The sequence below is a fragment of the Haliotis rufescens genome, unplaced genomic scaffold, assembly GCF_023055435.1.
Source record: "Haliotis rufescens isolate VD_foot unplaced genomic scaffold, xgHalRufe1.0.p SCAF_28, whole genome shotgun sequence".
Taxonomy (NCBI): Eukaryota; Metazoa; Mollusca; class Gastropoda; order Lepetellida; family Haliotidae; genus Haliotis; species Haliotis rufescens.
This window is the reverse complement of record NW_025963979.1, coordinates 6,109,674-6,127,308: the sequence shown is the minus strand read 5'-3', so window position 1 is coordinate 6,127,308 and position 17,635 is coordinate 6,109,674. Positions and strand designations below refer to the sequence as shown.

Sequence of the window (17,635 nt, the reverse complement as noted above, 5' to 3'; positions counted from 1 at the left end):
TGATTATGTGTTTCCATTGTGTGTCAGTTTATATGAACCTGTTTAGCCATTCCCCACCCATCATTTAATTGATCAATACTGACAGAATATGTGGGCTTCTGTTAACAGTATAAGATAACAAATTATCTTAACTGCACTTCTCAGCAAACCAAAGACTTCACAAACACAAATGTTTTAACTGGTTCTTCTTTCCCACACGCCAAGAGTGATGAAATTGTATACTGTAAACTAAACTGAACATGCTGAAAGGTAAATAAATGATAGCATAAATTCACTGATAGACTGAAAAAAACCACCATAATTATGATTATATTTTCACCATATTGATCAATCTTCTGTCTATACAACAAACAACAGACCACTGGTTAAGACGGACCAGGGTAGCTCATGCTATTAGGTAAAAAGATTTTGTTTAAATTCTTACCTTTTAAACAACTTTACCCATCTACATCTGTAACAGGGATTGGAAACAAAACGGTGGTTTACAATAACATGATCAGAACGGTCACAGTTGCCTTGAGCATGTGAAATACACAGTATTTTATTACATCTGACAACCCAGGCAGAATGTATGTGACTCCAAGCTCTACACCAAGGGTCCGGAAAATTTAAAATCCCAATCGGACATTTGCATTTAGGCCACGCCCCCTTCAAATAGCGTATTTTAGTACGACTTTTCACACACATTACAAGTTTACGTATTCATAATATGATGAATTATGAATTGTTTCAATTTAAATTGTTTAATTCACCGGACAATTAATAACAAATAATATCATTTTAGATTTACATGGAAAACATACGTTTGTTTCTTTTATAATAACGATCTGTTAACGTAGTGAACGATCTAATTAATATTCAGAGTCTACACCAAGGGGAACAAGAATGGCTTCGCAACTGTTTTGTCTTCAAAATGAGATCTTTTACTCCGATATGGTACCTCTCTCCGTCAAGATCTGATAACACCTCCATAATAGGCTGCATCAGGTAAATGTCATCAGCCAATCAACTTTGAGGCTTCTAAGTTATCAGTACTAGCAAGCCAAGCATTCACCAGTATATGTGATTTTTATGCCTCAAAACAAACAAAAACCAGCAAAAATTCAAAAAATAAATAAGGCTCTGCTTTTTTATGTTCGGGATATTTGTACACCATCATTTCACCATGGCATGAAGACCCAAAAGGGGAAAAAATTCTATGTGTTTTTGTTATGAAAAGGCAGTGGTAAAGAAATTAAGCTGACATCTGATTGGCTCAAGAACCAATGCATCTGTCACTTACAGTGCTCAGTCACAGTTCGCTTCGGGTTAACCTGAAACGACCTCTCAAGATTCTGTCAGATATTCACACAGAGATGTATCGTTTTAAAGTAAAAGATCTGATTTTAAGGAGATTGGTGTCTGTGTGGACGATCATTCCACTGCCTTGGACAGGACAGAAAGTATATTTCTTCAGTGAACTACAGAACACACAGCATGTCACCAAGGACTAAAACAGTAAATGCAACGATTCACGAAACACTGGGGGGGTAGAGCACTTTACCAGGCTCACTTTTGCAGATTTCAATTAACGCCACATGGAGCATCGAACCCACATTGAAAGCTTGAAGCTAAGCTTTGCTGACGAGTTAATCTAATTAGCCAACACCCTACCACAGGACCATGGGCACTATCACAATAATTAGTTCTTGTTTATCGCGTCATGAGCACCTGATTGTTTCCAGCGCAGTAACCATTTTCAAAGCAAAACTCAACTTGATAAAACTTGTAAAGAGTTTCCTCACATTACATTGGATCACTTCATTAAAAGAGATAGCTTACCCATACCCTACCTCACTAACCCCTGGGATCATTAAGGGGTGTTTGATTGGCAAGTGGTGCCCAACCCTAAGGATCGTGAAGGAATGTTTGATCGGAAAGGGGTACCTAACCCTAATGATTGTAAAGGATAGAGTTGGGTGAGTGAGTGAGTTGGGTTTAACGCCACTTTTAACAGTATTCCAGTCATATCACGGCGTGTCAGCTTAATGTGGGAGGAAAACCCGAAGTGATGCAGGAATCAGACGTTTACCACTTCGGTCTAACCCACGAGCACGGGTATGGTGCTGACAAACCTAGAAACATAATAATCGGGGTGAACTGGGATTCAAACCCACAATCATAGATTTCTGCCCAAGGGACGCAACTCTGCACAGCGAATCACGGCGCCTCAGACGACTGGGCCACACGTGCCCCCAATAGAGTTGGGAGTAACCTACCTAACCTCTGCACAACTAACTCTAAGGATTGAAGAGGCACTGTGATCTGAGAAGTGAGAGCCACAGTCGGCAACCTGACTCTATTAGCGCTATAGTATCCTTCGCACAGTAAAATGTTACCAAACGTTGCTTAAAAAGTATCTAATAACTCAATAACCAAATGGTACAGATGTCAGGAAATGTACAGACATAAACATGCAGTAGCCCCTTATTGTTACCAAAGACTGGAAAAGGGAGAACAGACCAAATAAGCGTATCGCACAATAAACTGCATTGAGTAAGTGAAAAAAATAACACAAGATTTAGTTTTGTGTGATATAATAAGCTAGGAAGGCTATTGGGCTACATTCCACCAGCCCTCTGAGAATAGTGTTCATCTCTAACTCTAAGGTACAAACTCCTAAATGTATAAGACATGGTGTTTTCTGACATGGAATAATGCACTGGGGTGAAAAACCAACAGTAGATTCAAATTACGCTATTTACAGAATAACTACCAAACACAATCATCATACATTAAATGCAGTATAAATCTCCAACCATGTACAATGAAGTTGTAGTCTGAGAATTACCCTAACTGCTGCCATTGAATGACTACAAGATAAGATTGTAAGACTGTCTTGGTTAGAATGCTAAATGCATCCATGGCTGTGTTGATCACAGACAAAGGTTGACAACACAACTAAGTGCCTGTTACCATGGTTACATACAGACTGTCATCATAGGGGGTATTTCCTAATAATTACTTGGTTCACAGATCTGAAGACACAAAATTCCACAAAACAGAATTTTTAGGACTGTCAATATTTCTTCCCGACAAATCGGATGACCAATTTAGGTCATGAAATGATATCACTGTAGGTCCAAACAGGAAACGAGGTAACAATTTCACTTGACAACCTTTTTCATTTTCAATTTATTTCAACTGACCAACAATTCTTTTCATACTTTACTTTAACAAAGACTGACTACTACATAGAGTATTAGAGATCGAGTATGGTATATGACACTTTTAACAATAAACTATGTTTATAACGAACACGCTTATAACGCAATTACGGATATATCGAACTCGCTTTGTGATCCCGTGTGTTCTCTGTCAACGACAATGTTTAAATTTATAAAGAACTGTTAATCTCTGAGCTGCTCACGTGTCACCAATCAGCCTATCAAAATTCCTGTGGCCATGCACGGCTGTTCAAAGCGGCAATACACAATTGAAGGCAAGTGATTAACTGGATTAAGTACTGACACCTTGTCATAATTCACACCCTCAATTAACAATAGTAACACAGTGCTTAGTCTAAAGCCTTTGAAGTGGATATATTTCGTATGTAAAATGCAATGACTACAGTGCACACTTTCGTTTTCTATCAAGTAATAGGATGTGGTCACGTGCCTTGATTGAAGATGTCTGACAGTCAAAATGCTAATAACCAACTGAGGTCATAACAAACTGAAATTAGTGGTCCCTTTGAGTTCGTTATAACCGTAGTTTACTGTACTACAACATTATCATGGCACCAAGAATGGCTTCAACGTTGTATCAGGGGATTAATTCGGTCAGTGTCTATGATCAAAATATACAACCAACCTGTCAGTCTGTGTTTATGGTCAAAGTGTGAGATTAATTTCTTTCCACATGTTCCAGTGTCAAAAAATCCCAGTACGGTCACATGCTTTTGATCATGTGTGAAGTTTAACACGAGACTAAACCTGTCAAAAACTACAAATATCAAAAAGAGCATTCAGGTAATATTCAAAGATTATGTATATGTATAAAGGTACAAATAAAGGCTCACAGTTGATGTTGAAATGTTGTCACAGATACTGAAGAACATGAGCAATAATACTGAACAACATGGTAGGAAGTAGGTAGTTTCTTACATTATGGGAAATGTGTGATCCGTTGGCAATGTCAAAGGACCTTGGCCTAGCTACAGGTCAAGCAGTTTGGCATCTTGGATTCAAATCAGATTACTTTCAACTGACACCCTTTGAAGTTTTTCATAATCCCAAGTCAAAATAAGATGAAACTTTGCAATGTTCAGGTAAACTTAACTATAGCTGTAGGTCACATGTTTTTTCTGCCATCTTGGATCATAGATATTTACTGTGCAAGTTATAATGTCTATATCGTGAAGTAAAACAGCATTGGAGTTTAAGGTCAGTGGGTCAATGACTGGACAATAGGCATGGTGACATTGGAAGCGACATTGTCATGAGCTAGAGCCACAGGGCTTACCAACTGCACTGCACACAGCAATACACCAGACAAATATCAACTGTCCAAAATGAATGGAGACTATTGTCCATGTTGAAAAACAAACAATTAACCTTTAACTGATGTACAGAGAATCAACAGATCATCACGACGCAGTGTTCTTCAGTCAGAACCGTCATGTATTTCATGGAGAAACATATAATACAAGCATGGAAACAGCTTCTTGGAAAAGCAGGTGCACTTAACATATACAATAATGAATGGAAATCATTCAGGAAACAGTTTATTAGCCAATAAACTAGTCCATTAATTGTTATTTTTGTTAAAATGTGTCACTAAAGGAATTAGTTATATATTTTTTATACATCAACATGATTGCTATGGGTCAAAACGGGTGTGCGGACACAATCTCGATCCATGTATGTTAATCACACTTTTTCCTGCTGATAACATCACTTTGACCTGTGGGATTGATATAACTGTAATGATTCATCGAAGTAAAGGTACATCCCAATACTACTGTGCCTTATTAAAAGTATGAGTTCTGGGGTAATATCATTACACGTCCAAATACACAAAGAGGGCATGTTACAGGGTAGGAAAATTCAATAATGGTACCATCAGACAGTTTCAGTCAGTTTGCATTGGATACCTGTTGCCGAGGCATTAAATATGTCTTGGTTGTGTTTAAAGTCATGGGGTCCTTGACATAACCCTAATGATAAACTGTTTGAAGGCCCATAGATTCAAATAATAAATCCCATAGAAGACCTCATCGACCTCAAGTCCTCACTTTCAAACACTGAAGTGGTTGAAATTAACTGAAAAGTCTGAATGGTGGTAACACAAAGGGACACCCCTTAACAGTCTGAACTTCTACCAGCCCTCAGGACACCTTTACATTAGACTGTCTCGGACTAGCGGGCAAGTGCCAAATTCTATCCCTGTAGTTATGATGGTGGTGAATCCTGATTCCCAATGTCTGGAGTTACCTGCATCATGCAATGTAGCAACATACAGGCTGCTGAGTGCCAAGTGTATCGTCTCATTCATAGGAATGGACGATCAACTAAATGGAGCACTGGTTCTATCTGGTTCCATCCCAATCAACATAATTTATAAACAAAAATACTTCTTGTGTCCAAATGCCCATAATCTTCTTGTAATTAATTACATTCATATTTTCTTTCTTCAGAAAATATATCCATAGATTCAAATATTAATGCATAAGATATATTCAGGTCAAATAATCTGACTGTTCTTACTGAAAGATGTATTTATCATTTGAAACAAAATTGAAATATGAATACATTGGTCAATTTTCAGTGCAACAAATTTCTAATAATGTCATCATCCTTTAGCATTCTTCTCTGGCATATACCATACAATAATATCAGTTGTTAACTGTGAATCAGTTTCTAGGAAAGTAAGTTTCCTTCTCATTTCTTTGGTTACTATGGTATGTCTCTCAGACAACACAGGCAACTGCAACACATACAGACTGACAAGCCAGCAATGTGCAGACGCTTTTACTGAGGAGGCGAGTCCCATTTTTCATGAGAGACTCCTGGTTTGAGGTGAGTGATCTTCACATGCACAGCTTGAATCTTCTCATTCCGGGGAGGAATTAGAACTGTCTTGTAGGTCACCTCATCACCCTCTTTTGGAACGTATTCACCATCAATGCTGAAACAGACAATGTGGGCAATGTGAATCTGAGTGAGTGCATTCAGCATTATTCAAGTCACATGCCATTCCATCATGACATTTTAGAATCCTTCTTTCAAATCCACGAGAGAAAATTATTCGGAAGCTCATGTAACACAACCCGCTCATGTGGCAAATTTCAAGTACTGATGTTATTTCATGTGTTTGGTTCCCACATAATTCACAGCAAGTGTGGCAACAGATTTCAGGCGGAGAATTTGGTGATCAAATAATTAGAGAGTATATTGTAAATTCAGTAACATCACCACAGCTTGACTGTTGCTGTTCTATCACGTACTGTGACGTCATTTCTACCATGTCACAATGCTTTGACTTCAAATCTGCAGAACATATGACGTCACAATAGTGGCGAATACTTTTGAACACATTACAAAGGTCTAGGGATGTTAGTTTTAATCATGCTTACAGCACATCTACCAATATCATTAAAGTTGTTTCATTATTATGGTGATAATTATTGTCTGGGTACATCAAGCAAAGATATATACCGGTATGTAGATTAGAACTGGTCTTCACTGATCCTTGAATTTGCCCTTGAAACCTACTGAAAATATTAGGTTCAACCGATGCCACATCACTAATCATTAACCATAGAGTTCATGTCTTTTTTGTAACTGTCACATCTAACAATGTACATGCAGAAATAGCTGATTATTGAACATGCACATGTATACAAAACTGGACAGTATGATAAAAACATGATCATTGTTGACACATCACAGACACAATCTAGACTTTCATCATATTGTTGCATCATATTACCATGATTACCAATTTTATGTTGATAACTGAAATTGAGACTGCAACCACGGTACAGAATGGCGTCCGTTCTGATCGAAAACAATCAGGGATAAAATGTTACATACTCTGATATGTGTACAAATAAGGTGTCCGATCCATCCTGGGGCTGAATAAACCCATGGCCTATCTGTCGACAAAATGTCTTCACCGTTCCATGAAATAATGGCCCTTTCTCTGCCCGCTCGGAACTGAAACATAAAATATATAGAGACGTAAAAACCATGAACAGCTCTACAATTAAAAGTCCTCTATTCTTCATTTCCAGCATAAGTATTTTAGCTTCATGAAATACATGGAGCTTCTATCATGTCTAAGCTATAGATTTTCATAACTCCACGTATGAAACAGCTGCCTGAAGCATACATATATCATGAAGTAGATTGCCCCCAATCTCATTCAAATCGGATCTTAGTTCTTGCTACCACTAAACAAAGATCTGAGGACATCCCATTACGGGTCACATCAGAGCAACATTTCATCCGACCAATCACAGCATCACTTACCAGATCCGGAAAATCACAGTCGGAATGTGCTTTCTCATCATGCAACCTCAAAAAGGTATTCCAAACAACAGTTACGACCTGTATGACTTAATCCGTCTCTCGCTTCAATGGGATAAACATTTGAACAGAAGAGACTTTGCACAGCCCGTGGGACGTACTGCCATACAATTTCAGCAATGTAGATTAGATATTCCAGCATGTTCTTTTGTTCAGTTTTCGGAAGTTGCCAGTTTGAAACAAGTGCCGTGCTGTTTGAGAAAGCTGCTTTCTGATTGGTCAATGTCGACTGAATGTTAGTCATTTCATTGGTTGGTCAAAGTTTGTGAAAGGTCGTTCTGACGTGACCTGTAATAGGATGTTCTCAGATCTTTGTTTAGTGGTTGCAAGAACTAAGATCTGATTTTAATGAGATTGGATTGCTCCAGGTCAAAGTGTTTGATCCATCCCCAAGCGTATCATAATTTATTATGTTAGTTGATTGGTTGGTTAGTTGTTTTACGCCGCACTCAGCAATATTCCAGCTTTATGACGGCAGTCTGTAAATAATCGAGTCTGGACCAGACAATCCAGTGATCAATGTCATGAGCATCAAACCACGCAATTGGGATCGATGACATGCATCAACCAAGTCAGCGAGCCTGATCACCCGAACCCGTTAGTCGCCCTTTACGACAAGCCTGGTCACCTTTTACGGCAAGCATGGGTTGCTGAAGACCTATTCTACCCCGGTTCTTCACGGGTCAATTTATTATGTATGTACCCTGGACCCATTCACCATAATAAATGACACAGCTTCCTTTTGAGACATGACACAATTCTCATTACACAGCTCTTACACAATTACCTGGTATAGCAAACTGCTATAAATAACACCAGTAAACCCATGGTACACAAATCACCTTATAGCATGCCACCTACAATATGTCTACAGCTTAAGAAACTCTATTCCCCTATTTTAATACTCAGGAAAAACATGTTTTCCTACTAAAAGAGTATTCATAATAACAGAATGGAGACATTATACACTGAATAATGGAGGATGTGTCTGATCAAGCTAATAGTCTTACTGTGTAAACATAATCTGGTCTGAGCGGCTCATTATAGAGCACTGATCCACCAACAAGGTGACTGATGACACAGTGGCAGCTGCAGCTCAGATTTGTTATTCTCCCTGCCAACAGCTATTCCTAGACCACATATCGGTATATGGTCTCTGAGCTAATTCACTTGATCATGGTAATCACATTGACACATGCAGGAGCTACCGGTAGAGAGATGAACTTGCATGTGTCAGTAGTGTTCCTTAGGAGATAAATAGAGTTACTGGTAAGCTTCTGAAGTTTTCTTTTTGTGTGAGGCGACGTGCATGCACGTGCACGTGTGTGTGTGTGTGTGTGTGTGTGTGTGTGTGTGTGTGTGTGTGTGTGTGTGTTAGCTCACTGAGATACCATGCCGCAGTTTAACATGAATACCCCACTCAAACACAGTATACTGACTCCGAGCCGACCAGTCCTTGTTTTAGCCCCTTAATGCTGAGCGCCAGACAGGGTAACAACAAGCACCATCTTTTAGTGTCTTTTGGTATGACGCAGCCGGGGATTGAACCCCGTACCTTCCGCTCTCCGGGCAGACGCTCTAGGGAGGCAGCTGTGTGAAATGAAACAGCTATGAGATATATATGGCATCACTCTGGAATGCTAATGTCAAAAAATCCCAAAACAAAATTAATTATAGTTTAAGGGAAAAGCCACATTTTTTTTTCTTCAATTTGCGACATGATACCTTTCATTTCAAGTATTAATATGCAGTGAATATGCATATGGCTGGTATGAGAAGGTGTCCTAAATGAAATGTATTCAACAACAGACACTGAGTCAATCTTAAACCCTCAGGTGATACTTCAATGTATGACACAGTGCAATTTTCAGTTGAAGATGAGTCAGGAAACTAACCAAAGACCTGAGGACATCCCATTACGGGTCACGTCAGAACAACCATTCTGGAAAATTGAGCGACCAATGAAAAGACTAACAAGAAATTGACATGAGCCATTTGAAAGCAGCTTTGTCAAGCTATATGTCACTAGTGTCACTAGTGACTCAGGAAACAAGTGACTAAGCAACAATCCACATCATTGGGGTACGATGCCCACAAAATCACTCAGACTGACCAGTGACAAACCCATATACCCGGGACCTCATCCTCGATCATCAAGTGTATCAAATCTCCAAATACACTGGAACCATTTGCTACCATAGCTTTTGGGGCAGTGACATCCCCATCTATACCTCTTCCCAAAGAAACTCTCTCACACATGATTTTGTCAGCAAATGGGTCCAGGGTATTTATCATGATTGATGAACATGTAATACTTAGGATAATCAAGGACATGGGCACCTTCTCTTCCCTGGAATTCATATGTACTGCATCTAATTTGTAGTCAGATTGTCACAACATGCCTTTTACCAACTGGTCACCGTCACATATTCCCAATTAGCATTGTTCACCAGTCTTTTGCAGTCACAACCACAACATCCAAAGCTAGTTATGTTTTAGATGAATTCATGACTTAAACTTATGGCTGCTATTTGATTGTATACATGTTAACAATGCAATTATTAATCATATGAGTCCATAATCATGATAATCGATTGTCAGGTGAAAACATTTCAAACTTCATTGAATCTATGAATAATTATAAGAAAACACTCAGCACTTAGACCATGTAGACACCATGCAATCAGGGGCCATTTTTATATTTTACAACCACATTTTTCAACTTGAATTATGCTGAAATTAATCTTTACAAAAGGAGAATGAACACCTTTATCACATAATTATTTCTGTACAACACTGGCTGATAACCAGCAACAGTCACTTCACACCTCTAACCTCTAACCATGGCCACACCTCTAAGCTCTCACCATGGTAACATACAATACTGCTAAAGAACAGTGTTCCAGGTACTTTTTTCACCCAAACAAATCATTCTCATTTGGTATTTGAACTATGCTTGTCGTAAGAGGTGACTAATGGGATCTGCCAGTCAGACTCGCTGACTTGGTTGATGCATGTCATTGTATCCTAATTGCATGTATCAATGCTCATGATGCCAATCACAGGATTGTATGACCAAGACTTGATTATTTACAGATCACCAGAATATTGTTGAGTGCAGTGTTAACCAACAAACAAACAAACTTGTATTCATCACTCTGAGCAGGTTACTTAAGGAACCTGATTCCCCAAACTTGTGTTTCCAGATATACTAGCAGAAGCTCTTTTTGTTAAAAATACTGACATAATGACACTCACACACGACATAAACATGATAATCCGATCCATCAATTTCAGTTTAGTTTTTCTGTCAAATATTCTTTTTCTAATTTGTAATACCCTCCACCAACTGTCAGACCAAGTTCACAGAGACTCGCATTGAAACATAAGGATAATCTAATTTGTGTAAAAGTGTGGCATATAATTGAACAGAATAAGGCTGTCCTTCTGCTTAAGCTCTGGGATCACAATTCCTTGATTGACTCAACTTGTATAGATGGACGAAGTCCCTTGAGCCCTGTTACTGCCTCTTCTGTTCTAATTTAACCTTTTCTCCTGGATTTACACATTTGCCCAAAGACATGACAGATAGGTTTGTACTGGGGTCGACCAAAGACATCTCAAAGTGAGGCAGCTAACAGCTCACAGTAACAATGCCACCTTGACGGCTAACAACAGGCCTAAATTACACACTTTACACCCTCACTTGGAGATCGTCAAGGTTACCACAAGCGCCAATAATCTGGAATCAATATCAAACTCACGAATCAGCACCAGAAAACTGCTCGGGGAAAACTTTCTTGTTGACCCTATAATTATATCCAAGAAATTGGTAAAAATAAACAGAATTACAACAAAACATTTTCTGTGGAATTTGTTTTGCTCTCTTTGTCTATGTTCAATTGTTTACCGAAACATCCTTCAGCACATCATCAGCATGATCACCACAATCAATTCTTAAAATGATCGGGCGCAATAATATTTATTGAACTGAACTACTGGGACATAACAGAATACAACACTTTGGCAAACATGGCAGCATGAAATGTAATAAATAATAATACATGTAAAATGGAAAGTTGGACATCTACATTGTGTACTTTGGCAAAGTAAACAGCATGGCAAAGGTGGCGTCGGGTGCTAATGCAAGGCAATACAAACACTTGGCAAACTTGGCAGAACATGACATATCGTAACTTGATAATACATGAAAAACTCCCCATAGAGCAAACATGGAATGCATGACATGTACATGGTGTATCAAACCAAATTAAGATGAGGTAAACACGGCATCAGATGCTGACATAAACACATAGACATATACACTAATAGACACAGCATAGGTCAGCATTGAACAAGACAAATCAATACTCTTAATAAGACAGCCAATACTGCTCTTTTTATAACATTATCGCCTAGTGACCAGGGCAGACATTTTTAACACATTATATGAGATAGCTACAAGATAAATCGCAAAGAACAATGAAGAACTAGGCATGGTTTATTTCACGATAAAACATTGTTCTATCAGGACATTATTTCTGGAGATTCGAATATGCACTCACAACTAGATGACGTCATATATTGGACGACGTTATATTTGAGAGGGAAGTGTCTAGTATAAGTTGTTTCCTATAGATATAGATGGGTTCCGCAGATAAATGCAATGGCCTAACGATATGACAATCAGTATTAGGAGAAAAGGTACAGATGATCGATGTGAGGATTGTGAAAATATGCGAGAAACACCAAACTAAATCCACCTGTTTGCAAAATGGACTTGTCCGACATTTCCAACGTCGGTTTCTATTCAGTGAGTCATCATTATTAAAATTTGGGTAAATATTTTTAAAACTTGAACATTTATCAACATCCTTCAAGAGGCTGTACATAATGTTAATATCTCAAATCAGAAATCAGCGACTCGTGGCCATTGTATCGTACAATAAAACACAGGAGGGAGAATAAACCACTCTGCGCTGCGCCCCTCATGTTTTTTTCTCCGTCCAGTGTTTAATTGTGTAATAAATAATTCCCATTCTTCATATATTTCTTATACATATACGATACATGTAATAAGTTATTTCTATTTCTTCAACTTCTGAGTTTCTTAATCTAGTTACTGCATACCAATAAAAAAAAGTAATCAAAAAGTACAAGGTGTGTCTTCCTTTTTTTTAATTGTAAAAAAAACCTGTGTTTTAAAAACATTCTTCAATAAAACAGTGTTTAGTTGTTTTTCCCGCTTACACATTCTGTGTTGCGCACGAAGCAATGTTATGTGTTATATAGATAGAATCCAAATATAACCTTAAAATATACCCTATGGAAAGAAGGAGTGAAATAGAACAGAAAACACACCAGTATGGTATAATTAAACTACTGAATTCAAACCAAGAATCATCATCAATGCCAATGTCTGTCTAAATACAGATCCGAAATAATCCATGTTGAATATGATTGGGGGGGGGGGGGGGGGGGGGAGACATTGGAGGGACATAACTTGTAATTGTCACTGGTGGGGCTACGATCAAGTCTAGAAATTCCAGCCTAGTACAGCAAGGGTGACAACTGGAACTTTCAGTCAGTTAACTCCACTGTGTCAGGAAGCTGAAAGATGGTTGATTGTAGAAAACATACAAGAATAATAAAAACCTCTATATTCATATTTTGTGTGGGTTGTCAATGGCTTGACACCAGTTTCAGAAGATTCTCTCACCTCAAACACCCACAAACATTTGCAACAAAAGTGGGGTTAATACCAAACGGATATCGCCCTTGGTTTTCATTATTGAACTTTAAAATACTAACAGGAGTCCGGAGCTTGTAATGGAATTAACTCTGTCCTCCCAACAGGAGGAATGATCATGCTTTATGACAATGCTTAATAATGATATTTCTCAAAAAAGTCAAACCCTGAAAAGATTTGTCAAATATCATCTTATTATATTTTTCTAACTTCAGTTGTTTGTAAACCAATAAATTTGTTCTTAAATATTAAGTAACTTGCACAACTTACATTCTATGTTCGGTTAGGCTTATCAGCATTCATGTGCATTCATTCATTTCTTGGATGTATTATTTTCATGAGATTGTGCTCGTAAGATTGGATTTATTTACTAGACCATTGGCAATCAAAAACATTAATGTATCAAACATCACCATCAGGTTTCTGACAAATGATCTACCACCTCCAAAGCCAATCTGCGTACCTAGTAGGATGATACCGCAAAGAAATATTATGACCACAATGTAAGTATACACGCAGTAACCGGTTATCTTGCTCATGTTTGAACATGTTGAAGCTGAAAACATATCATGTACCAGACAATTCAATTTGCAAGGAGAGAACAACATTGAAGATTCACTTCATGACCTTACTTATTCATATACAGGCAACACCGTAAGAATAGTAAGAGATAAGGTATTAATATCGGCTCCATTACAAAATCTTATTTCCTCTGTTATCACGTCCATACTGCAATGAATGTCAAGGTATTCAGCTAGGAGCAGGTGTAATATGATAACATGACAGTCTTAGAAATGTAGACATAAATCTAAAGTGACCATCTTCTGGACATCCTCACTGAGATAGGATGAACAAGAACTAATCGCACAGTGCCACGAGATACACAACTCTCAAGTTACAATAACACACCACATGGTGGAAAAATCACAACCAATTTAACAACAGAACTTTATCAAGTGAAGCAACAGCTAAAGGGAGATGTGCTGCTGAGGACTGAAAAACAATGACAACTCAGGTACCCATCTGAAGCTGACAAATACACAATGCATCTTCTAAGTTATAAAGTTAATACCGCAGAATTTCATACTTGCCGAGGGTAACCAAATTATCCCACTTGCCCAGCACTTAATATTCATGGGTCGGGCAAGTCGGGCATACTACCGGTAATTGAACACCCCTGCCACCCATTCCCCCACCCCCAATTCAATTGTCATCCCCCTGAGACTTGAGGGCACATAATACTTAATCGTTCTTTTATTGAATCATTGTAACTTAACTATCACCAAATTAAGGGTTATAACCTTGACCTTCAAGCTTGGTTTCCAACACCGAGGCAGTCTGTGCAAAAAGTTTTTGAGTCTACTCGCTTGAAGTTGGTTCTCAGCATTATTGAACTTACTGGATGTAAAAGAATTTTACTAGACTTGGGTTGGACTAGCAGCTAAAGTCAGACTGCTGAGGAGCATGTGTGAAATGGAATGAAAACGAATTATAAAATAATTTTATCTCATGGTAATACAGGTGTGCATACAAGAGTTATCAAAAACTGTTATTTAAGCAGACATGTTGACCTGTTGTAATATGCTGTTTTTTTATGGGTCATTTTTCATAACCGATGTCACATTTCAATCAGAGCTATGTTTTTACAATATCCCCTTTTTGGTTCTCCGTGGCCCCAGGATGAGCAATGATGAGTATTGCTATGTCAGACAATATTGACATATATTGCACGATTACATATCAATCCATATTGTAAATATGGCTGTGCAGATTGGTCAAATTTGTAAAAGAAATTGTATTGCCATGTTTGTATCATATTGTAATAGATAATTCTGCATTCTACAAGATTAATGGCACAAGTTTACATGAATCAGGGTTCCCGCTGGCTTTTGAAACTGACAGTTCTGGTGGAATGACAACTCTAATAATTACCAGTTCCCCCTTTGCCAGTCCCAACTTTCAACAAATAAAAAAATGTATGAAAATTACTTGGTTTTAATTCTTTCAACATCATGTTCAGTGCAAAGACATCATCTCTGAAGTAACTTAATTAGATCTATACATCATTCACACTAACTTCAGTCACAATTTTCTCCTTTTTTTAATATTTTGAGACAAAGTCACTACAAACAGATATTTAACCTCGAGGCAAAGCAAAATGTTATTTCCCTGCAATAAAAATAGACACTAGTCCTGTACATTGCTGTAGTCCTTACCAAACTGCCCAATAGTAAAGGTATCCTAAGGACGAGTGGAAATTGACCCATTTTAAGGGTTTTGCTATATGTTATCATTATAAGGACTAGCGGACAAAAACTGTTAGTTTCTAACCCTGCTGATGGTAACAGACAAGCTGACTTCATTTGAAAAACGTACTTTTATGAATATCGCCAATGCTTTGTTCAACAGCAAAGATTTATATGGTACTTTATTTGGCGGTCCAGAGGGACTGGAAGTCACCTGAATTACCGGTAAAATACTGGTAATTACCAGTAAACAGGAACACTGAGGAATACACTTGCTCCAACATCATGCCTATATACTGACAGTGGATCAAAGATGTCATGAGCTGGAGAGTTCATTGGGAATGATATCATTGTCGGAGGTCACATGTCAAACACACCAACAGGAATACAGTCACCACTGTTTGGTTAATAATTTATCAAATAAACGCTTTTTCAGGTTATGACATGTATGATCATAAAAAGAAATATCAAAAACTGGCTCAGCATGTTTGTATCTACAATGATCTATATACATATAGAAAAACCAAGGGGACATGCATAGAGGCCAAACTATTCCAATAATTCTCATGGAGCATTATTATTTTGATTCATATCTAGTTTGCATCAGTTGTTCATTGTTCTCATGTTTGTGAAGAGGCCCATAGTAATGTGACACATGAACGCCTCAGTGCTAACTAGGGCTGCAAGGAATACACTATGAGGTGAATACGATTCATATCACGAATATAGGGTAACGAATACGAATATTAATTCACAATTACAATAACAAGTCAGCAGTTTATGTATTATTTATTATATTCAGTGAAACAATAACATCATAATTTATTTGACATGGTTTGTTAATTATCAATAAATTATACATTTACATACTGCACGTAGCCAGGTACTAGTATCTGCTCAAATGCGACAATGACCATTGAAAACAATACTTTAAATTAAATATTATTAGAGTGTTGTCATTGAAAGAAATCTATGCATATAATATGTTGTTATGGATATTTTTAAGTACAGGAAATGTAAATATACATGATAGCATAATCATAAATATTCGATTCTAGTGGCCATGAATAACGAATTCAATTCATGAATGGTTCGGTTCGATTCACCGAATACGCGAGTGAATCGTAACAGCCCTAGTGCTTACTGAGGATGACATCTGCCATTGTTCACGAGGTCACACACAATCTTATGTTACATCCTTCCAAATATAGAAAAACTGAGCTATGTCTCTATTTAAAATCAGAAAATCCCCATCTTTCACATTTATAAAAAAAAAAGACAACAGGTTTTATAAAGAATAACCAACTCAGAGCTTACAGATTATCTGTCTCTCTTGAAATAATGTTGAAAGTTACTTGTTTAATTCACTTGTTACTCATAATTCCTTGCAGTTTGTGGGTAAGTATTGCATGTGTACATCACTGCATCCTTCAGAACAGTGTGGCCAGATAGTACACCCCGACTCATCCCACTGAACTAATTGTACAAGGTGTACTCACGCTGAGAAGGTCCTGGACCTGCGGGTAGGTATCGGACTAGGAATCAGGAAGCGGTGGCCATGGGAAGCAGATCCCGAAATGATATCATTGTTCATAGCCTGGGCTTGAGGGGCGTTGTTTGGAGATGACATGGCTCAGTCCTACTGCTCTAAATGAAAAATACCAAATATAATACAGTAAATATGGTAAAAGAACATTCAAACAAGACATGCACGAATGTGATGAAACAACTGGATGAGCGCAGCGTAACGAAATTGACATCAGTTTCATAAACTGCCGTGCAGATTTCGGTTGATTCCAGGATTTGCAAAAAAGGTGTATCGCCAACTCGGCATCAACAGATATTTTGCAAATCTTTTCATGATTTTAATCAAGGTGTTCACATGATTTGATGCATTTCACGAAGAAGGACCCTTTTATAACAGTATAGATTTTGATCATCGAACAGATCATCTTAACTGGGTACCGCCATTTTGTTTGAAGCAAATGCAAGTGATATGAAAGGTGGAATCTGATTGGTCAAATTCAGGAGAGACATAGAACGGACATAACTCATAATAGCCACTGGCG

The 17,635-nt window shown here is 37.9% G+C and overlaps 1 protein-coding gene across 1 annotated transcript; it reads right to left on the bottom strand.

Annotated features, from left to right (window-relative positions):
- Positions 1-6,011: 6,011 nt before the first annotated feature.
- On the bottom strand, positions 6,012-17,196 carry LOC124139351 (calcium-regulated heat-stable protein 1-like). The gene is made up of 3 exons (XM_046506358.2): positions 17,066-17,196; positions 7,077-7,199; positions 6,012-6,168 (listed from the first exon to the last, which is right to left on the bottom strand). Exons 1-3 carry the CDS (start codon positions 17,194-17,196, stop codon positions 6,012-6,014), a joined length of 411 nt encoding a protein of 136 aa, XP_046362314.1.
- Positions 17,197-17,635: the final 439 nt, after the last annotated feature.